Source organism: Polistes fuscatus, unplaced genomic scaffold (assembly GCF_010416935.1).
Source record: "Polistes fuscatus isolate 324 unplaced genomic scaffold, CU_Pfus_HIC Scaffold14, whole genome shotgun sequence".
NCBI lineage: Eukaryota > Metazoa > Arthropoda > Insecta > Hymenoptera > Vespidae > Polistes > Polistes fuscatus.
This window is the reverse complement of record NW_025113042.1, coordinates 4,727,799-4,751,052: the sequence shown is the minus strand read 5'-3', so window position 1 is coordinate 4,751,052 and position 23,254 is coordinate 4,727,799. Positions and strand designations below refer to the sequence as shown.

General features: G+C 38.0%; 1 protein-coding gene across 5 annotated transcripts in view; it reads right to left on the bottom strand.

Annotated features, from left to right (window-relative positions):
* Nucleotides 1-23,254, bottom strand: part of LOC122514201 (one cut domain family member 2-like) — a 66,798-nt gene that overhangs the window by 12,179 nt on the left and 31,365 nt on the right. For 2 of the 5 annotated variants that reach the window (XM_043630863.1, XM_043630864.1), the window contains one exon: nt 7,734-7,806. The exons of 2 other annotated variants lie outside the window; for them this stretch is intronic. In XM_043630863.1, coding sequence (XP_043486798.1) covers nt 7,734-7,806 — 73 coding nt within the window. Of the gene's footprint in view, nt 1-7,733; nt 7,807-10,655; nt 10,773-23,254 lie in introns of those variants that run through there. One more of the 5 variants, XM_043630865.1, reaches the window with a different exon arrangement.

The window sequence follows — 23,254 nt, the reverse complement described above, 5'->3', positions numbered from 1 at the left end:
AAATGTCCGTGTAAACCGCACGTCCTTTCGTGGCACTCGAGCATCTCAAAAAGCGATAAAAAGATCAACAATAATATTCAAAGTCAAAGCGAATAATTCACGTTGGCATTATTTTACCTGCATTAATTATCGCGCTTAAATCCTAACACAACATATACCTATGCATGTATATGTATTTGTATATGCACGTGCTTGATGTTTCTTTTGAAATAACACGTTCTTTCGCACACATTCATGCTATTGCGATACGTTAGGGGACTCGGGGAGGGAAATTGGCAAATAGGGGAAATATGAAATTTAGGCTGGTGGTAGAATTAATCGCACACTAAAATTACCAACTAGAATTCTGAAAAGGCTTTTTATCATGTAGGAGAGCAAAAATAAGGGGCTGGTTTTCACCGGGCAGGGTCAAACTTTGCTACCTGGGTATCAATCGCAATTTCAAAATGGAAAGCTAATGGCAAGGTTGTACGTATTATAATGTAACGATGGAACAATAGCTAACAATTACTCTGGAATATATAACTTGGCTAAATAATAATGTTTCCGGAAAATGTAGGAATTTTGTATAAATAAGAAGGGTGGTAGTAGAGAAGGGGAGGGGGAGGGGAGGGGAATCGAGGTTGGTTGGCCGTAAAAATCTGTTCGCAGCAAAATGCTCGCGTATCTGAACAATACTAATAATAATTATAACAATAACAATAACAATAATAATAATAATAATAATAGTAATAATAATAATAATAAAGACAGCATTCTCTCTCGCGCCTGACGTCGGCGAGCATCCTCGATCGAACGTTTCCCGATCCATCATCCCCCACCCTTTTGCGGTTTATTTTTCATATACATATTTTTTTTGTCTCTATCGCTCAGTCTCAGCCCCTTTCCTCTACATAATTATGTCTACGTATACGCGTTGTATACGCACAGCTTTTAAACGCGATATATCTATCACATTCCACTCCTCTCCCGCACTTTCTCTCTTAATTTTTTCCTCTATATTTTCGTATATATCGTATGCATATTTTTTGAGTTTTTTTTTTTCTCTTTCCTATTACTTTTTTTCTTTATTCCACCTTTCACCCTTTTCCAATGTGTCACGTGGGAAAGCGCTCGTCGACGTTCGGCGCCCGCGGAGATGGGTTTTCGTTTTCTAAAAGGAGGAAACCGTAACGTATTTCTTTTTTCCTTTCTTTTTTTTTATATATACACATATATATACTTATATATACATATATATTTATTTGTTTTTGTCTATATTCTTTTCCCCTGGGTATGTACGTCTTCGTGTCGTCGTGGCTACGATGCTGGCACTAGTAATAGTAATAATAATAGTAGCAGTAGTAGTAGAAGTAATAGCAGTAATATTTCGGTAATAGTAGTAGAATTAGTTAATAGAAATAATCATGATAATAATTCCTCCGAAGGAAAACTAACATAAGACGCGGAGAGACAGAGAAGGGCGATGGAAACGACGGTTCTTATGAAGTTTGAGGATATTTTTGAGCTGTGGGTTCGGGGTGGGCTGAAGGCTCGAAGGGAGAGGTGCCTGAAGATTTCAATTAATATATTATATTACAAAATACAAATTGATATTCTATTTTCATACATATACATTTACATTATAACTAAAAATGATTATTATTATTTCATTAGATTTATAATATAATATATACTTCCTGTCACCTCTCTCCGAAAATGTATTTTTTTTTCTTGCACCCCCTCTCCCTCGCACCATAAAAAAAAGTCCAATTTGAATATCAGTTCGTCGTTTCCTCCGTCTCGTCGAGGTGGCTGGCAAAAAAAAAACGTTAAACGCGGAAACAACGACAACGAGATCAACGACGCTTTCCATATTCAGCTACTCGTTTTCTCGTCGTCCGAAAATACCGAAATGGAAATAATCAATCAATTCTCTATTTAAATATATATATATATCTTAATAGGAACCGTTTCGCGTCCGATCCTGATTACATCGTCACCCTTTTCCTCCCCCTCTTGATCTCTTTTTTTCCGTGTTCGTTTGGTTTATAATTTTATGATATATTTTTCTTGTCATATTGCTTCTGCTTTTTTTTTCCTTTCCTCGACCACCCTACTTTTTTTTCTCTCTACTAGAAAATTACTTCTTTTGTTTGCTCTTTTGTTGCTTTTTCTTTTTTAATGGAACGAATATCGAATTGAATGTCGATCAATCAAATTTTTGATCAATTCGACTACGATCGAACAGACTCGAAGACGCAGAACTGAGGGGAAAATTCTTTTTTCTCTCTTTCTCTCTCTTTCTTATTTTTCTTCAACGTGTATGCGTGTGGACGTGTGTTTATGCATATATGTATGTGTGTAGAATCGTTTTAGATATAGGTACAGTATATATGTATAGTACATAATATATGTATACATATATATGTACATATTATGCGGCCATGCAATTATACTACTGTAGTGTATATACGTAGTGTTTCATTATTATTATATGTAAATGCGCGTGTATTTGTTAATGAAGTGACGAATAACTACAATCGCGGGGCACGTTTTAATCGATCAGTGTTTTCAACGTTTATGTAATAGCTTGATAAAAGGAATCGAATCATTTTATTTCTCAAATAATAGTTCTCTCTTTCGTGAACTCGATGCGTGTTCGTAATATTACATATGGTTTTTCTTTTTCTTTTCTCTTGTGATATTTTCAGAATCACGATCACCGCGAAAAAAGAAACCAAATGAATAAAAGAAGAAAGAAATGAAATAACGAACATAATTATCGACATCCTGATTTTCTCGGTGGTGACATGCTCGAAATCTATGTATCAGTCTATAGTATTATGAGAGAGCGTAGGAGTAAACGTTTATCAAAGACACCTAAAGATCTGGCTGACAAGCGTTTCTCTCATTTAATACAACACGCAGAACATAAAATGGTCTCGATCTCTTACTCGCAAACTCTCGAGTGGTAGCTCGTGTTACCATAAAAACAGATGTGCGAGTATGAAGTAGAACGTTGATTAATCCTTTTACCGAGGAAAGTCGAGTTTAACTTATCGCCAAAATGTACAACTACGCGAATTTAATAACACTTATATTTTTTTATACTTTTTATATATAAAAAGTGTATTTAATCTCGTTAGATGAATTTTACTTACGCCGTCGTGCGTGGCTTTATTCAACGTTTTAAAAAAGATACAAATCCGAAATATAAGATCCGCGTATCGATTAATACAAAATCGATTCAATATTTAACGAGTTAAGAGTATTCGATAATTTATCGCAAAGTAATCGAGTCTATTATTTTTCCATGTAAAACATTATTAAATTTAAATATGTATTCGTCGATGGTATAATAATTCTCGTTTCTCCGTTCTCGACTTTCCTCGGCAAAGTAAATAATAAAAATGTTCTCTCTCTCTCTCTCTCTCTCTCTATCTCCCTCTCTTTTAAGCGAACAAGCAAAAGTAAAAATTATTAGCTCGTTTAATCGTTTCTGTATCTTTTTCTATCTCTATCGATTTTCTCCAAAATGTTGAATCATTTTTATGGAAAAAAATCACTATTGCTTTATGAAGATTTATACGGATGAGATAATATTAATTTTTCTTCGACCATCCGTCTCGTTCGACGAGCTCTTATAAATAGTACAAAATGTATTAATAAAGTTACAATATTCTTGTATTAACAACTCCTGTTAAAAATTAATTAACGGAAATATAGAAATGAAACATTTTATCGATTTTTATGAGAAATTTAGTATTGTTTCTTTTTGTATGAATCTTTCCTGGTAATGATTCTTATTCAAAATATAGAAATCTCAAGCATCAAAATTTTCGATCATCGATCGAAATATTGCATCGATTTCGAGCATGAAACATTTGTACTAACTATTGTTATTTATTAATTAACAGAAAAATATATAATAGTGAAATATTTGATGGATCGAAAATATGAAAAAGATGGCAATTTGATTCGCGAGGAGTCGAGACACCATCGAGTCATTCTTTCGTTTCTCTCGTAATTATGTCAAGGACGTAGTCTTCATTTTTCTTCAGTAAAATTGATTCTAACCCGATAAGAAAGTAAGGTTTTATACGAAGTTACTTTATTGCATCGTTGTTGTCGTCCTCGTACAATTCCATATAGTTTTGCACGTCAGAACGATAAAGCCATTTTAGATTTTCAATGAAACTTATACGACTCTCTGAATTTTTATTACAATTCCACTATATTTTATAAGTTTCATATTATATTATTTCAAATGATAACAAATTTACAAATACTTGCAAATTCTTTTCTATTCGTCAAATTTATTCGTTTCTGCTATTTCATTTGGAAAAATAAAATAACGCGCGCGCGAATTTATGCTTTATATAAGACAATTAATTCTGACCACGAGTTACTCGACGATATGCATTTTATTTTAAATATTTTTATTGGTTATTACTCTTTCTCGTTTCTCTGAAAGCACCGTAATGTTTATGAACAGATAAATTGAGCGTCAAAGCGACCATTTACAGCATACGATAGTAACAAATTAACAAACTTAACGAGAACGATAACGACGATGACAACGCTAATTGTAAGGAAAAAAAAATAAATAAATATTCTTTTTGAAAATACTCAAAGCTTTGAATTTGCCGTGCGCGTCACCTCTCTCTCTCTCTCTCTCTCTCTTTCCCTTTCGTAAAGTTTCTCTTCTCGCCAGTTTCATTAACTTGGAAATCTCGTCTCGTTGTTTTTCACCTTTTCCCTCGCTCTTTCTCTTCCCTTCTTCTCCTTCTTCTTCTTTGTATCTAACCTTTTCTCTCCTTTACTCTTTTTTGTTTATTTATTTTTTAATCGTCTCGATCTTTTCAACATCGACAATTGGAATAGCTTTTCAGTAAAATGCCTACGTTTGTGTCACTGGTTTCAACGATTTTTCATTAGTTTATTTTGTATTTCTCTCTCTTTTCCTACGTCTACTTTTTTAGATTGTTCTCGCGAAGAATTGCGTTCTTTAAATATCGATACTCGCTTGCTTTTCGGATATGATCGTGTCGTTATTGTTACTGTTGTTATCTAATTATTGTTATTAGTAATGTTGTCGCTGTTTGTTGTAAACTGTTGTTGTAATGTAATTGTTGTTCGTACTGTATCGATCTGTATTTAATTCATCGATCTAAAGCTTACGTTTAAACAAGCAGCGCAGCAAAGATACGGTATAAATGTATAAATATATATATATATATATATATATGTATATGCATATGTATATACTTAAATGCATATATATATATGTATATATATTTATATAGAGAGATACGTAAGGTTTATTAAGGCGAATGATTTCAATGGATAGGCGACGATATGTATGTGTGTATTTATACATATATATATATACACATATCAATATATCAGTGTGTATTAATATATATGTATGTATGTATGATAATATATAATATACGGTTCATACAGGTACAGCGAACGTGCATGGATATTATTATATCTGTTAATTATCTTGGTGTCGTCCAATTTTTGTATGTATTTATGTGTGCATGTATGTAAATTAATTTTTACATTTCGTCTCGTCTTGTCTATTGCATTATATTAGCGAAATATGAAAATAAAAAACGTATGTTAAATTTGGATAAGAAGATATGATTAGAAATTTCGATAGGCGAATGAAAGAATAAAATGAATGATCCCACGATTAGACATTATTCTCGGCGAGAAAGGGAGAAAATATAAGAATAATAATAATGATAAAGGAACAGCAACTACGTAAAATAAAAGAAATAAATTTCTACGAGAAAATATATGAATTTTGTCTCCAAATCATCCGATTGAATTACGATATACGAATGAAAAGAAAAGTAAAAAAGAGGAGAAAAAAAGGAAGATGAATTTTTCCGTAATCGAAACGTCGTGATTTGATTATAATCTTGACGAGAAAGTGAAAAAGAAAAAATTGAAAAAGAAAAAGAAACCAAAGGGAAAGATGGGCAACTGTAAAACGTTGTAAAATGTGAAAGAAATGAATTTCGATGAGAGAGAATATTCATTTTCGAAATGGCTTTTTATTAATATCATTGAATAATATTAGAAATATAATGTACGATCGAGCCGCCGTTCAATTTGATCAAGAAAGTTCAAGATACGAAATTGAAATTATTGAAGAAAAAGAAAAATATAGAGAAAGAATAAAAGAAGAAAGAAAGAAAGAAAGAAAGAAAGAAAGAAAGAAAAAAAAAAGTAATAATCGATCCTCGTTCGCCGATTGCGAATCTCACATTGTTCGACATGCCCGAGGGAAAATGTCCTGCGAATGAGGCCTGCAATCGCAGGACATCCTTGATTCCTCTACTACGAAGGGCAACGTGAGATCCTTCGTTGGGTTAGTTTTGAACTAACAGCGATCGAGTTCGATCAAGTTAGAAAAAATGAAAGAAAGGGAAACGCGTGCAGCGTACGTCTGCTAACGTTTCCCTTTTTTTTTACGATCGATTAATCGTTAATCAAATTCTACCGCAATCCCTTTTTTCTTTTACATTCGTTTTCTTGCAAATGTTTTTTTTCATTCGAACGAAATTATATATAATATATATATATATTACGACGGCTCGATATCGAAAAGAGGGAGGGGGAGGAAATGGAGTAAAGAGGAACAAAAAAGGATAGAAAAAGGAAAGAAGACAAAAAAGAAGAAACAAAATCAAACTTTCCGACATGACATCCCATTCGTGTAGATATTTCATCCCTTTCCTTTGAAATCGTATTTCACACGAGAGAGAGAGAGAGTGAGAGAGAGAGAGAGAAAGGAATGGCTGTGAGATGTAAAATGAAACGATTAATGAAAAAACGGTTTACGAATCGATCGATCGATCGATCCATTTCTATGTATTAATATTTCTATGTATATATGCATATACTTAAACGTCGTTTACGTATTATGCTCGCGTAATCGAGTCACGATCGATTTTTTACGAAACTCGTAATTGGCTCGACTGGGTTAATCACTGATATCGTTCGAATAATAATAGATAATTCGATTTCAACATTTCCCCGATTGTTTAAACGACATTTAAAGGCTTACATCATTGAAATTTCAATCCCAACACGAATTCGCGTACTTTGGAAATAATCGTTATTCGGATCGCAAATGAAAGATTTTCGTATTAACGCGAAAAACATTAGATAAATATTTGATCCGCCAATGAATTTTAGAAAAGGATTAAACTAAAAGAACGATTCGATGCAAAGACAAGACGTGTATAGAAAATGAATGATACATTATATTATATTCGTAGATTGTTACGGATTGTACGGATATTAACTATCAAGCGGCAAAGTATACAAGTTTGTAAATATACATGTTTAAACGTGTGTGTAAGACAAAATATATATGTATATAAGTATAATACGTACGCGCATGCATACGTGTACGAGAGCGTATATGTATAATAAGCGCACACACGCATACGCGTATGCGCGCGCAACTTTTCGTTCCAAAAAAAAATATATATATATATATACTATAAAGGCAAGGTCAGAGGTATTGTATATGCGTATGTATATACATATATATGTGTATATATGTATATATATGCACACATGTATATGTATATATAAATATATATGTAATACGTTTCGATCCATTACAAACAATGCCATAAGTATAATCGGGTTATAATGAACAATATAAGTATGTGTGGTTTATCATAGGTGGAATTATTACGAAACACCGAAACTGAGAGACTCACAAGCAGGAAGAGGAGGGTGTTTTCCTTCGTTTAGAGTTGACCGATCTCACGTTAACATTGCGCATCTGGTAGTCTGCAATGCAAAACATATTTGGTAGGGTCAGGACGGACGACGGCCTTTCGAGAGCTGACGAGAAACGAAATAAGCGACAATATTCTTTTCTTATTCATATATATATGTATATATATATATATGTATTATCTCTCTCTCTCTCTCCCTCTTTTCTTACTTCCCCAGCTGCTTTTCTGCTTCATATTATTATTATTATTATTGATTAATATTATCGTCGTCGTTATATCATTAGAATCACTATTATTATTATTATTATTATTATTATTATTATTATTATTATTATTATTATTATTATTATCATCATCATCGTCGTCGTCGTAATCGTCGTCATTATTATAATCATTATCGTTCCTTCAAGTAAGCTTTTTTTACGCCAACCTCTATCCTTGTCTCTATCTCTCTATGTCTGTCCCCTCATACCCCTTTTTTAACCCTCTCTCTCTCTCTCTTTCTCTCTTCATCATTCACTCGATTCTTTCATTCTTCATCTTTCTCTCCCTCTCTCTCTATTTCTCTTGTTTTTTTTCTTTATTTCTCTTTACGTGGAGAACACGAATGACGTTTTCTATCTGGCACCCCCTTTCCGCGAGACAAACGGCCGATCCTTGTAAGCCGTCTCTCTTTCTCTCTCGTTCACGATTCGTCTTTTTCTTTTAATCATTTCCAATAAGCTTAGAACAGTTATTATGTTTCTACCAAAAATATATAGTTGTCGAAAATTTTGAATTTAATTGAAGCCTACGTGCAACATAAGAGATCTCCATCTTTTTCTTTCCTTCGCTACAATTCTTTCGGAAATCCTTTTTTCTTTCCCGTGATTTAGAAATGTTTTTCAATTTGAATCGACAATTTGTTCATTTATAATTTAAGTTGAAATTTCAATTTAAAGTTGCCGATCTTTAGATTTCAATGGAACGCGTATAACGTACAAATTTTATTAACTAATCGTACTTTGTACTTTCTTTTTTGATATTTTTTATTTACTATTAAACTTTTTGTTTATTCGTTAAAATATACAACGTTGTACTCGTATCGGTAAACCCCGGCTTACAAGGTCAAAACTCTCTCTCTCTCTCTTTCTTTTTTTTAATTTTTTTCTTTTTTTCTCGTCTCATTGTTTACTCTATTCGTTCATTTTTATAGATTTTGTTCTTTTTCCATTTAAAATCAAGTGCAATCCTCGGGGCGTACATTGTCGCTAGAGTAAATCCCTTCTCTTTCTTTCAGTTTTATTTTTTGTGTGTTCTCTCCTTTTCACTTATTAGCAGGTAATAAACGCGCCGTGTACTGACTACGAATAGAGGCTTACTCGACAATTTCCAAAGAAAAATCGTATCATTGGCGGCACGTACCATACTAATCTCTGCTTTTCTTGAAATTGTCTTCTCATTTAAATATATATACATATAAGAATACATATATATATATATTTAATTTGTTTCTTTTTTTCCGTTATTAAAATGTTCGTAGACACTTTGACCGTGCTCCTCTGGAAAAAGGGGTGACCGAGATCGATCGAGAACCGAACGAAGTAGGTACCTACAAATTCGTTTGTTTTTTGATTTTATTCGAAAGTTCGAATTGGTGGAAAATATCGCGAATCGATATATTCGATATTGTTCGATGGAGAGTCGTAGCTCGTTAAATTAGAGTTGGCTAAAAGGTGCTACGTAGCATCGTCTCGTCAATCCGTGAAACCGCGGACCGAGCATCTCTGCAAAAAGAAGGAGGAGGCGTTCCAATTGTTGGAACGTATGTGTAAGTGGTGCATCGCGTATACACATATACAAGGAACACCATGGCGAAGCTCCTGCAGCTTCGCGAACCATTGCCGTTTAGCGTTGCTTTCTTTCTTCCTTTCTTCCTTCCTTTCTTTCGTTCTCTCTTTCTCTCCCTCCCATTCACTCCCTCTCATGCATTTCCCTTTTCCTCGAGCACCGTCGAAGCGAGACAACACCGCCGGCCGGGCAACTTCTCTCTTCGCGTTCGGCTCGATATCTCGATTCGCGAGCTTTTGTCAAATTCCAAAAGCAACTACTACCACTATTGCCGCTACCGCTACTACTACTACTATTGCTATACTATCACCCTCGTGTTGTCTCGCGAACGATGCTCGCGGGTGATCGTTTTTCTTTCTCTTTCCTTTTCTTTCTTTTTTCTTTTTTTTTTCACCTGAAAAGAAGAGATAGTTAGTGCGTGCAAGCTCATCAAGTTTTAGTTCGGAACGGACGGGGGAAAAGAATCGCGTTTATCTCCGTCTTCTCGTCCGATAAATAACGTAGAGACCGTGACAAAAATAAGAAAATTATAAGAACAAATAATTTGTTGCTCCTTCGCCCTTCGTACTTTCTTTCTTTACGAATCCATTTATCAAATTTCCGAAAAATCTGACCCAACGGTCGATAGTTGCAATGTCCACGCAATCCTGAAACATATTTTATTTATAAAAATACACAATTCGCAATTTTGATTAACACAAAAAGGACCCGAACGATTACTCCCTTTAAATTTGCAGAAATTTGCCCTCGTCTCTAAACCATTACAGAAGAGAAGCAATCAAACCTCTCGAGTTTCATCTAACTCGATCGTTAATTATCAGAAATCTTTCAAATCTCTCTCTCCTCTCTCTCTCTCTCTCTTTCTCTCTCGGAAACAATAAAGCTCGCGGTAATAACCGGACGATTAATCGGGAGAAACCTTAGCGCGTCTACCTTCGAGAAGAAGAAATTCGTCCGTTATTCGTTATTATTGAATTCGATCGAGTACGGGGAGTCCATGTATATAGATATGATAGAAAAAAGACAGAGACAGAGATAAAGGGACCGAAAGAAAGAGAAAGAGAGTCGATTACCTTTGACGTAACCACCTGTTCGTTCGTTTTTCCTCTTTTTTCCTTAGCCGACGACCGAATTCGTTTCATGGCTCGTATCCGCCGAACACGTTATAAAGCTCTGAAGTGGACGGTTCTGGTGAAAAAGAGAGAGAGATAGAGAGGAAGAGACAGGTTCGTGGTGGAGAAATGGGTACCGATCGGAAGAGAGGGAATTTTAAAAGTAATTTTGACGTCGGAAAGAGTGGCGCCGCCGAAAGGCTTCCGACGGACCGTTACGTGCCTTTGATCGCGAATTAAAAGCTTCAAGTCGACAGTTTAGCGATGCCACCACCTCTGTCGCACCCCCATGCACTCAACCTCCCTATCTCCCTTTTCCTATTTATTTATATCTTTCTTTTATATTTTCTTTCTATTTATCAGTACTCTTGGACTCCCTTTGCAACCACAACGACAGGACCATCTCTGCATCCATCTATATCTAAACGTATCTACCCATCCATCCACCCATCCATCCATCCATCCATCCACCCATCCATCCATCCATCCACCCATCCATCCATCCATCCATCCATCCATCCATCTATCCGTCTATCTATCCACCTATTCGTACCTTTGCCCTGTTCTTTTTCTACATTCCTTTCTATCCCTCTTTTCTCTCTCTCTCTCTGTCTCTCTCTCTCTCCCTCGGAGTCCTCACTTGAAAAGACACAGAGATATCTCACACGCCATGTACGTGGTTCGTTAACCTGTCTGCAGCATTTATTGGCGCTGCCAATGTAAAAGGAGGACTTACCAATAACATATTACTATTTCAATCCCGAATAAAGAGAGAGAGAAAGAGAGAGAGAGAGGAAGAATAAGAGATCAGGAATAAAAATCCTTTGGGCGCCAACCGGAATTTTAGCGTCAGTTCGGACAGAACATCCTATCTTCTCTCTTACTCTACATGATGTTTTTTTTATGGGAGACATCGTCGACAGCGTCCTTTGAATTCCCGGTTGGTGCCACGAAAAGGTCGCTTGACGAGACACTCGGCGGATCGACCTATCGATCTCTCTTTCTAACGACGTTACAAGTTATTTATTCTGTCGCAAAAGAGCGCCAGAGAGAGGGAGAGGGTGGGGGAGAGGGAGGGGAAGAGATCGGAGAAAGAATTTTCATACGAGAGCTTTTTTGTTCTTTTTTTTTTTTTTTTTTTTTTTCGTTGAACGTTTTAGACAACTACGTTATTCCCTAGCATGAAGGAGCATCGAAATCTCTGTATAAAACCGAATGATCGAAAGAGGGAGAGAGAGAGAGAGAGAGAGAAGAAATAGCGGGTGGGTGGGAGTTATAAAGGGGTTGGAAAGTGTAGGGAGGAAAAATTAAAACGAATCGTAATAGCTCGTAAGAGAGCCAAGCTCGGAAAAGTCGAAAAGAAATACAGCTGGCACACGGTTTACTCGTCTGCGCTCTCTCTCCCTCTCTCTCTCTCTCTCTCTCTCGTGGTATTATCCGGGGGGAAAAGGTCGAACCGTATGCGGGAAACGACGGTGGGTCCCGCGTACGGCACGAATAATACTTTCCGACGAGGCCGAGGCTTATAATAAATGTTTCGAGTGGGTGGCTGTGCGAAGAGAGAGAAAGCAAGTACCGTAGGTAGGTGGATAGGTAGGTGGATAGCTAGGTGGATAGCTAGGTGGATAGCTAGGCGGATAGCTAGCTGCTGGGAGGGAATAACGTTTAGGCAGGATACGTTCGATTTTGTCCAAATATGACGGTTCGATTTACAAGGAGCGTACCTAGGTATATAAGTATATATACGTATAAAGTGTACACATATACGTATGTATGTGGCGGAGAGAAAGAGATAGTTTTGACCGGTTACCGGAGCAGAGAATCGGACGGGTTGAAAGTGGGAGGAGAGGGTGGAAACGAAAGGTGGAACGAGTGGAAGGATGAGGAAGAAGAGGAAGAGGAAGAGGAAGAGGAAGAGGCAGAGGAAGAGGAAGAGAGGATGGGCTTGGAGTATGAGGTGGAGGAGGAGAACGTTGGGATTCGAAGGCCGGGCTTTTCGGTCGAGAGTTTCGGCTCGAATATTGGAAAACGCCGAGTTGGAGTACAAGGGAGTCGGAGCCTCCCGATATGCATATAAACACAATGCCTTCCCATTCCTGTTTCTCCCTCTCTCCGTTGCACGCGGGGACCCATACGTAGAGACGCGTATAGGAGTATGCGCGAATCTATACACGGATCCTTGTATATACAAAGAGCTAGTCAGGATATCCAGCAACGTGTATATTTTATATTCGAGCGATGGAGGAGGAAAAAGGGACGAGGGGGAAGCTGGAGCACGTAGAAGAGAGGGCGACCGATTATGAGCTAAAAAGGGATGGAAGAGAAGCGTTGGAATAGCGATGCTACCACCTACGAACTTTCTCCTCCCCTCGCCCACCCCCTTCTACTCCCCTTCTACTCCCCTTCTACTCCCATCCTCCTCCAACCGGCCGTCGACGGACATCGACGGAGGTTAATCCGAAACTCGAACGCGTACGTGCGTCCGACGGGAGTCCTCGCGATTATGACGATTTATTCCTCCCCGTCTCTTTCATTTTTTATTTTTAATTTTTTTATACCTGCTAGGTATTATCCCAACTATGGATCTTTCTATCTCTCGATGTACGAAAAGGGAAAAACTTCTTCTCTTACTTACTTTTATCTCTGCTTTTGTACAATCAACATTTAGGGAACATTGGGAACATTGGGATAGTAGGTATGTATATAAAAAGAGATCCGCATACGTGTGTGTGTGTGCATGTATTTAGGTTGTGAATTATATTCGGAAGAGAAAGAAAAAACCTTCGCAACGTCAATTATTGATTTTTTCGTCGATCCGAGAATGATTTAGCGAATCGAGAGCTCGAACGACACAACAGGAAGTAGAAATATTTGACGTTTATAAGTATATATACACGTATATATACTTATATACTTTACTTACATATCCGCGGGTCGTCGAACTAAATGCCAACGACACGATTGATGGAAATATCTAGTTAGGCGAATAAAAATACAATCTTATACCGAAGAACGGAATGACCTGGAAACTGTGCTAATGGTTTTTTTTAGGACTGATTTTGAATTCGCGAAAAGGGAAACTTTCGGTGCATTTTGTCGAGTAAATAAAAACTGGTCTAACTTGCGTAGGATCACTCGGTAAGACCCGATAATCCCTAATCGGGTGGACATTTTCGAATTATCGATACTCCTAGGAAAAATTGGAGAGAAATTTCTTCGATGGTCAAAGGGTTCGAATGTTCTAAATCGCGTTCGGATAGAAGATGTTCGCAAAGTTCGTTCTCTTTTCTTTTTCATGTTTACTAGGCATAGGAAAGATTATGAGAAAAAATGATTGAAAAAAGAAAAGAGTTCGGGGATGGAGGGAGGGGGAGAGAGGGTGCCCTCGGAGGACGCTTTAGGCGAGTATTAATCATAGCGTCGCGCGTTCGAGCGACGGCCTCGGCATCGCGACGACCACCCCCCACGGCCATTCATCAAATTGAGGGATTTCCAAATCCGCTACCTCGGCACATTATACCACCTCGGTCTTTCCCGACGTCACGAAAGATCGCGCGATCGGGACTAAACTTTCATTCATTTTTACAACTTTCTTTTCTACCTACAAAGGAAGCGAGGGAAAAAACATCGATTAAATAAATATCGATTTTATCCATAAATTCTGACTAAAGTTGATAGAGAATCCTTTCGGAAATCATTGGACCGTCGACGGGAATATAATAATCCGTTTGAAAGCGGTATGTCAGAAGCATGAACGAAATATATCAGAATCGTCGTGCTCGTAAGGAAAGTGAAACGTCGATAAATTCCGATTTCCAAAGGACCTTGGACTACTGTCCCGTTTCATGGCGACCTATCATCGTCGTCGTCGTCGTCGTCCTCGTCGTCGTCGTCCTCCCTTTGACGAAAATCACGCGACTGTTTACGATATGCTATTACGTCAGAAACACTGGTATCGTTATTTTCTGCGATATAACGGCACCATTTACCAGTGCCCGGCAATATACAAACTACGAAAATAGATCGAACATCGTCCACGGTGTCAAGGCATTCGGTACTAGATGGAAAATTCATTATCTACCAATTGGAAAACGCTCTTATCAAATATTCTTCTTGCAATGAAAATCTCGACAAATTAATATCGCGAAAGCAAAGAATTTGAATTGGATCGTTTGAAAAATAAAAATGACAAAGCCCCGGTTGAAAGAGGAAAGGAAAAATAAAATAGGCAGAAAGAGAGAGAGAGAAAAAGGAGCAACGTCGACTAAAATACAATTACCGATCGTAACGAAAAGTGATCTCGAGTTGAGACGGTCGATCGATCGATTTCCGGTCACCCGAGAATCGGTAAGCCCTTTTCCCCGTTTCCCGATCCCCGCGCCACGTGTATCATCCTTCATATCGGGTATCGAGTTCGTTATGCAGATTCAATAGAAAGCGCGCACGTGAAAATTACACCGTTCGACAATGGTCGAGACTCGTGACTCTGGATTCCTCCTTCTTATCCCACCCCGTTTCCGCAGACCCTCTTCCTCTTCTATTCCTCGACACCGCGATGAGGTTTCCTCATTTGCGTGAACTTCCGGTTTCGATTACTGGGTCCTTTCGGTCGTTATTAAATTACCGGTAACGTTATACAGGTACTTCCATGGTACGAGAGAGAAAGAGAGAACGAGAGAACGAGTTTAGAAAGGTTAGGAAAAAGGAAGAGGATGAGTGGTCGCAAAAGGGTAAGAGGGAAACGACGAGTCGTACAAGTGACAAAGAAGAGAATAATTGGGAAAACGTACGGACGTTGAAGGGGGTGGAAAGAAGGCAAGAAGGAACGAGGATAAAAGAGGATGGAAGGAATACAACGATGACGACTAGCGAGCGAGCGAACGAACGAACGAACGAACGAACGAACCAACCAACCAACGAAAGTGGAACGTACTCGAGTTAATTCGATGGAGGACGATGCTCCACGCTTGGAAATAATTCCTCGAACGAGGTTGAGGGATTGAATTGAAGGGTAGGAGCGAAAGTAAGGGTATGAGAGAAAGATCCATGAATTGAAGAGTATGAGCGTAAGGTCCAAAGTTCGTCAACGAGTGAATCGTCGAAGATCCTTCCGAACGATCTCGCGTTCTCGTCGAACCGAATAGGAAGAGCCGATTTATTTGCTTTCGAATATCTCGAACGATTGGTCGGTGACATTCCGTAGCTATGCGAAAGATGGACGTAAACGTCGGTCCACCGGCAAAAGTTCTGGGCTACTCCACCGAGGAGTAGCATCCTTGCTATGCGACCGATTTCACGATGACTTAAGCTTACCAGGATAAACCTCTATGCTTGTAAACCTATCCATATGTATACGTTCATCTATACGTGTATCTATACACCTATACACCTATTGTATGTGGGTGGGGGGTGTATGTGTGTGTGTGTGTGTGTGGATGAACCGTTCTTGGGAAAATCTCGTATCGAGAACCGAATTCGGCGATCCATGAATTCCTTGTGTGTTGTACAGCTCGAGATTACAGGAAAGCTCGGAGATTAAGAGTATCGAAGATACGTCGCCTCTCGCGAGTCTACAGAGTACGATTGCAAACTCGAGGGTAATCCGTCTCGATATGTAATTTATTATATCGCGAATATAAGGCGAGACGAATGTGGATATGGATAAACGAATAAATATATACCGACCGTTATTCGAAATTTTCAAGATTAACTCGTGAACTCAATTATATTCACTAACGTCAACAAAATAATCCAAAAGATCGAGTAAAGAAAAAGGACATGTTTTTTTTCAATTAATTCTATTTTATTTCAAGTATAATAGACGCAATATTATCTATACGTATACCTATAAGAAAAGAACAAACAGGTATTATCATTTTCTTCCCGAATAAGAAGATGAATAAAACGAATGAAGATTTCGCGTAAGCAAAAATACTCCTATATCGATCCATAATTTATGTTCGAAACAAGAAAAGAAGGAAAGAGGTTCGACATACTTCTGCTGGAATCCCTACTTTCAGGGATTTCAACGCGTCAGAATTTCTAAGGGCCGCTCACCTCCTCTGTCTGCTGTTATGTGTGCATTTATATGTGTATATATATCAATATTAAAAATAAGCAACGGTATAGTATGCGATACGAAAGGGATGCTGTGGTACATACATAACCTACGACGTAAGTCTCGCGCGGGTCGAGGGCCGTTCTCAGTAACATACATATATATATATATATATATATACACGTTCTGAGAGAAAGAGAGAGAGAGAGAGAGAAATTCGCATTACTATATATATACAGGTATGTATACATAGATGCATATATGTATATGCGCATGTGTATAGAGATATGTATATATGTATGCGACGTGTAATACCCAAGCGAACCTATACACCACGTAAACAAAGTAGTGCATCGAAAGGCAGTATATGCATGTGAGAGTGAGAGAGAGAGAGAGAGAGAGAGGGGTAATTACACGATACTGTCGCGTGGCACATATGTCGACTATGTAGCCGCATCCGCGCGTCATACGTACGACCACAGACATAGCCCTGTCTATATATAAACGCACACACGTGTTCGCATACCTATTCACGAGCATGCATCGGGTGCATTGGGTGCATCGGGAAGCACAAAGCGAGTAACGTAGTTGACGGTCTCTCCTCTACGGGTGGCGGCGTTACGATTCATCTTGTGGGTATACCGTTTTCGTCTGGTCTACATAATGTGTATATACTATATTTATATACCGTCATTGCATTAAAGTATACATCAAAATCAACGAAAAGTAATACGATGATACGAGCCGAAATGTCTATCTTACGCGCACAATTGTAAGTTTCAAGTGTCCTACAGATTTGAGATTACTATTATCGCTAGAATTATTATCGCTAGATTTGCCGTATTGGGTTACTCAAAAAGTTCCTACGGATTTTGATTGAAAAATTGACAAGAACTAGCTGGTCCGCTTAATATCATATATCTCATTTTAAAACTTATTAATCATTTCATATTCTTCGTTGCTTCTAACGAAGATGCCTCTGCTAATCCGTATTTATTCAACACCGTAGAATACCTATGTCTTATCATTAGTCTAAATAAGCGGTCGCATAATGTATCGTATACGCGATAAGACTCACGTTAACGCGAATATGGACACATCTGTGCGTTTGAGGGAAGAGGATGGAACGCAGGGCGGAGAAGGATTCGCACGCGCGCACACCTATTACTACCAGATGCTAGTATATATACATAACTGTTACGATTCTCTCTACATATATATATATATGTATCATGTATATATACATAATATGTATATATATAATATGTATATATACATTATATATCTCCGGAAGTGGTGCAGGACTCGGTGGTGCACCGCGTAGCAAACCAACCATTTCCCTTCTCCCTTAACACCCCCGACTATACGCTATCTGTGTATATATATATATCGCTATATATATATATCTTACTGCATCTCTATTCTCTCTATCTCCGTCTCTATCCGTATTCTCCCAACTGGATTTCTCACTTCTATACTATATAGCACCGATCTCCGGTAAAGCTAGTTAAACGGGGCCGGAAATTAATAAAGGTACAATTAATAAAAATTACACATTTTTCATCCATCGAAGAAGGAGTGGTGGTGGGGTTAGTGGTACCGTTCGGTCTGCAATTCACCTATCCGAGCAACGACCGCATGGTGGCTGCTGTGGAATCTACCACATGTGCCTTTTCTTTTTTACTTTCCATTTTTTCCTATAGCTTTTTTCCCTCCTATCCTCTTTTAGTCTTCATTTCTCTCTCTCACTCTCTCTCTCTCCCTTTCCCTCTTTCTCTCACTTCAAATTCCTTTCCATTTACGACCAGACGGCTGCACGGAATATTGTAATTAAATCTCTTATCGCGAATACGACAGTGAACACGATTTTTTTTCTACGATATTATAAAGACGCGATTTGATTTTACCAAAATTTCTTATTTCATTTTATTCTTGTACTATAGATTTTTTAGCCGGTTTATAAACTTAATCATTTATATGTTCAATATATTTTTAACGTATAGACTATATTGAAACATTTATGCACACTTAACGATGACACATTAAAAAAATGCATTCGTTCTTTTATTATTTAATATATTACATTACTAAACGTATTACTTAATGCATTTTATTATCAAAAGGAATAAAGAAAAGAATGCGGTAGCTGATATTAAGAAAATTCGTACGTTTACGGGCGCGTAATGAAAACCGTACTAGGAAAATTCTAATTACCTCGTAAGATAATTTATTCTTTTCCACGAAAAGTACTTTACTTCGGTCCTATGCAAATTTCTGGCGAATTTGGTGCAAGTCTCCGCATATTATGTAGCATATGTTTTTTTATTTCCTTTCCGCATATTATTTCTGGATTACAAATTCTTTGTTTTATTTTTATTTCTCGTTGATGTCTCTTTTTCTCTCGTTATTTCAAACGAGTCAAGTTTCTAGCGTGTAATTGTTTGTAAAAAAAAAAAAAAACACGCAAGGATAAATTGAATTTTTGTTTATTTTGAAAAGTTGATGAAAAATTCATCGAAATTTTCTATCCTTTATTATCGTTCTCCCTTTCTCTTAATTTTACAGTAAAGCATATCACGTAGAGGTAATTATTATAATGAACATATTAACGAAGAGAAACACGAGTATATTTATCTTCATAATTTAATGACGTTTATAATATAAAATTATTCATTTGCTCATTTCGTTTGCTTCAATTATTAATCTTAAGATTTTGACTTTTAATTATATATAAATATACGAAAGTACCGCATATTATCAAGTAGCAAATTAAAAAATGTTCCATTTAAACGTATCATTACTAAAGAATATTTCTAATAGATATTAATAAACATAATAAATTTCAAACAACGCATATATACCTTCCATCTTATAAAACCGACATGAATTTTTTTGATCGTAAAACATATGATTTCCCAAATAAGACAACAACGAAAAATGATGTAAATTGAAAGAAAAATAAATCAAATATCCAAGTATATACTAAGATATCACGATCTTCAACGAGATACACCGCATACATATAATACATATATATTTACATACGTATAATACGTAGATCTTTTTACACAGAAGATCGGCGAATGAAAATAAGAGAAAAAAGAAAAAGAGAAAAGGTAGGCGAGAAAAAATCGATGACTATACCAACAGAAGCCACGACGATAGGAAAGTATGAGGAAGGTAGAACGATATAAGCGAGTAGTTTTCTCTCTCTTTCTCTCTCTCTTTTTTTCTCTACCATACTCTCCCCAACCCCCTTTAGCCCTTTTCCTCATCCTGTTGCCGCTCTCGTCGCGCATCACCGACGTGCTAAAAAATTTCATTACGGAAAAGTTTCAGCGTTCCATTGGCTTAGCTTCGCGAAAAGGCGATATTTCGTGTGGACTTTGCAAATGTATGCTACACACGTATATATACCTATATACCTAACAATTATATATAATAATTAAATTAATAAAATATTAAACATACACGCACACACATATATATATATATATGCGTGAACTTTATTTCTCGTTTCGATGTGTCGAAACCATCCCTGCAATATTACCTACTTATCCTGTTACACCCATATATGTCTATTTATTATATTCGCAGAATATTAATAATTTTTCTATTAATTCAGGAGAAAAAGTAAATTTAACTCTTATGCGCGTATCGATTAAGATTCCATTAATTTCATACAAATTGCTGTAGGTACGTTAAAATGACGAGACGCGCGACTTTATCCCGAAGGATAAGTGAATTACAAAGATTATTGGACGTGGAAATCGCTCGCTCTCTTTCTTTTTAATTCTTTTTAACTCTTTTTCCCGAATCCTTGAAAACGCAGTGACAAAGTGAATCCCTTCGGAGCTGATACGCGACTACACGCTAGTAATCAGAACGTCTGACAGAATTTAATATCGAAACGATAAGAGAGGGAGAGAGAGAAAGGAAGTGTTCTATCGTCAATACCATACTCAACCCTTTTAATCGCAACTAATCGTGCTCGCTTCATTACAAAGGGTCATCGTACAAAGAAAGAAGAGAAAAAGAAAGAGAAAGAGAACTAGAAAGGAGGAAGAAGGAGGGTGCAGAAGGGTGCAGGAGGGTGCAGGAGGGTGCAGGAGGGCGTAGGTAAAAAGTGGAAAGAGAGGATACGGGTAGTGACGTCATATTAACAGATATCGTCGATGTCGAGAAGAGAGTCGTTCTCGAACGACCATCAGCCACCACTAACCATCCTCGCCCATTTCCACCACCCTAGTTATATACTCTCTCTCTCTCTCTATCTATCTACGGTCCCCCTTCCCTTCTCGATATTTCTCTCGCTCTCTCTCTCTCTCTCTCTTGCTCGCTCTGGCGTAACGGTGAAAAATTTAATTACAAAAAAGTTTTGGCATTCCGTCAGTTTGGTTTAGTCGCAATATATCGTACAGAGAAGCCGTAATTCTGTCTCCCTCTTTTCTCTATTCTCTGTCTATCTCTCTCTTCCGCTATGGTCGCGTATCTGTGGTTTATTCGAGCCTGTCTCGAACCAAGCTATCCTCGAAACCCAGCCTCCCATCCCTCCTCCTTCGTTTGAAACCCCTTTCCGAGTTCCCTTCGCCGCTTTTCACCACTACCACTAACGAGTGCCGGCACACACCGTCGCTTCTTCCTACCACTGCTCCGATCCACCCCACCCACCCTACGTTCGACCATCTCCTTTCATCCGGCTCGACGAACGCCGCTGCTTCGTGCCCCGATCGCCCGGCCCACGCTTCGACTAGCCCGCACTTTTTTCTCTCTCTCTCTCTCCTTTTTCCTTTTTCTTTTTTCCTTTTTTTTTTTTATATAAAGCGTTATATAATATTTTATTAATAATACGATAGCCCGCGAGAGAGAGAATGCTGGTGCCGGTGCTGTTGCTGCTGCTGGTGCTACTGCTACTGCTACTGCTACTGCCAATGGCGATGGCGATGGTGGAGTTAGAATATGGCGGACGAGATCCACCTACCACCCACTCCCTTCTATCTCTTTTTCTATCTTTTTCATCGTCCTTTTTTCTGTTAACTCTCCCAGCCCACCGCCTTCATCTCCTCCTCCTCCTCCTCCTCCTCCATTTCTCTCGATATTCACGACTAAAACGCGAGCATCGCTCGCGCTGATGGTAGCCGATGGCCCGGCCGATTTAATTTTAATTACATCCTAATTAGCCATCTTCGTTCGACGAAGCTAGCCAATCGATTCGTTCCGTTCCTTCTTTCTTTTACCTTCCTGTATCCCCACCATCGGATTCATTATCTATTATCCGATCGAAGTGTATTTTTAATAACTATCGTATCAGCATTCGAAAATCATCGTCCGTTTATTTTCGATTGGAAACGCATTTTTTTTTTTTTTGGATGACAGGGATGTTTCATAAAAATACGCGCTAACGCTTCACGGGTTAAGTTTACGCATTAAAACAGGTAAAAATTGTCGCGCGAACATATACGTCCGATGTACCGTAGTTTTCGAAGTTAGACCACTAGCAAATTTATCGATATATTTGATTTCGACTCTTGGTCGCTAGCGCATGTTCATATGACATTTTCGATTTGTTCCAATGTGCAAATATACTCCTGAAGTATTGACATGTGCGTTTCTGAAACAACCTATACGTATATACGCCTGTTACTTACGTTTCGTTCGTTTATAGGTACCATAGCCGTTGTTGTTGATCGATGCGACAACGCGGTTTTGTTGCACGCTCGAACCGTGTGTGCCTATATAGTAGTATCTCGGTTGGTGTAAATAACGAGAGTGGTTTTCGTGGCTCGCGAGTGTGCGGTTTACGGACGAGTTGAGAAGAACCCCGTGGACCGCCGACGATTTCCAGCTAGCTGTTTTCGAGAAACCATTCGAAAGACGAAATTATATATATATATACGCGCGCACGCATATATATGTACACTCGAATCCTGAAATTCGACTAGCGACTAAAACGGTTGAATAATTTTATTTTCAATCGTAACGTTTCGTCGATGAGATTCGAGATCGCGAGAGAAGAGACCTTCTCATTCCGCGGTACTAGGCAACGGGGTGGAAGAGGAGAACGGGGGCGGTTGGATCCATCGAATGCTAGTGCACTTCCGAAAGTGCTTAGAAGAGATGGATGCACGGTGTTGGATCGGTACGACCTAGTTACCAAGAAGAACCAACTCAAAATTCTGGGGTCCGAATCGCGAATGATCGAAATTTCCCTACGTTTCTACGAAAGTTTTGACTTTTCCTTCGACACCTTTCGCTTCGAATAGATATACGCAAAACTATGATGAAAGAGTGGAAAAGAAGTAAAAGAGTAAGGAAAAATTGCAAATAGCTAGGACGAAGAAACGATGGTAGTTATATATTTGAGTCGAAGATTTTTCGATTGGTTCGTCGTCGTGGCCGAAGTTATAGTGAAAAATTATTTCCATCGTAGCGTGCTTCGATAGCCCTCGAAGAAGAGCTAACGAACGAACGAGCGAACGAGCGAACGAGCGAACGAACGA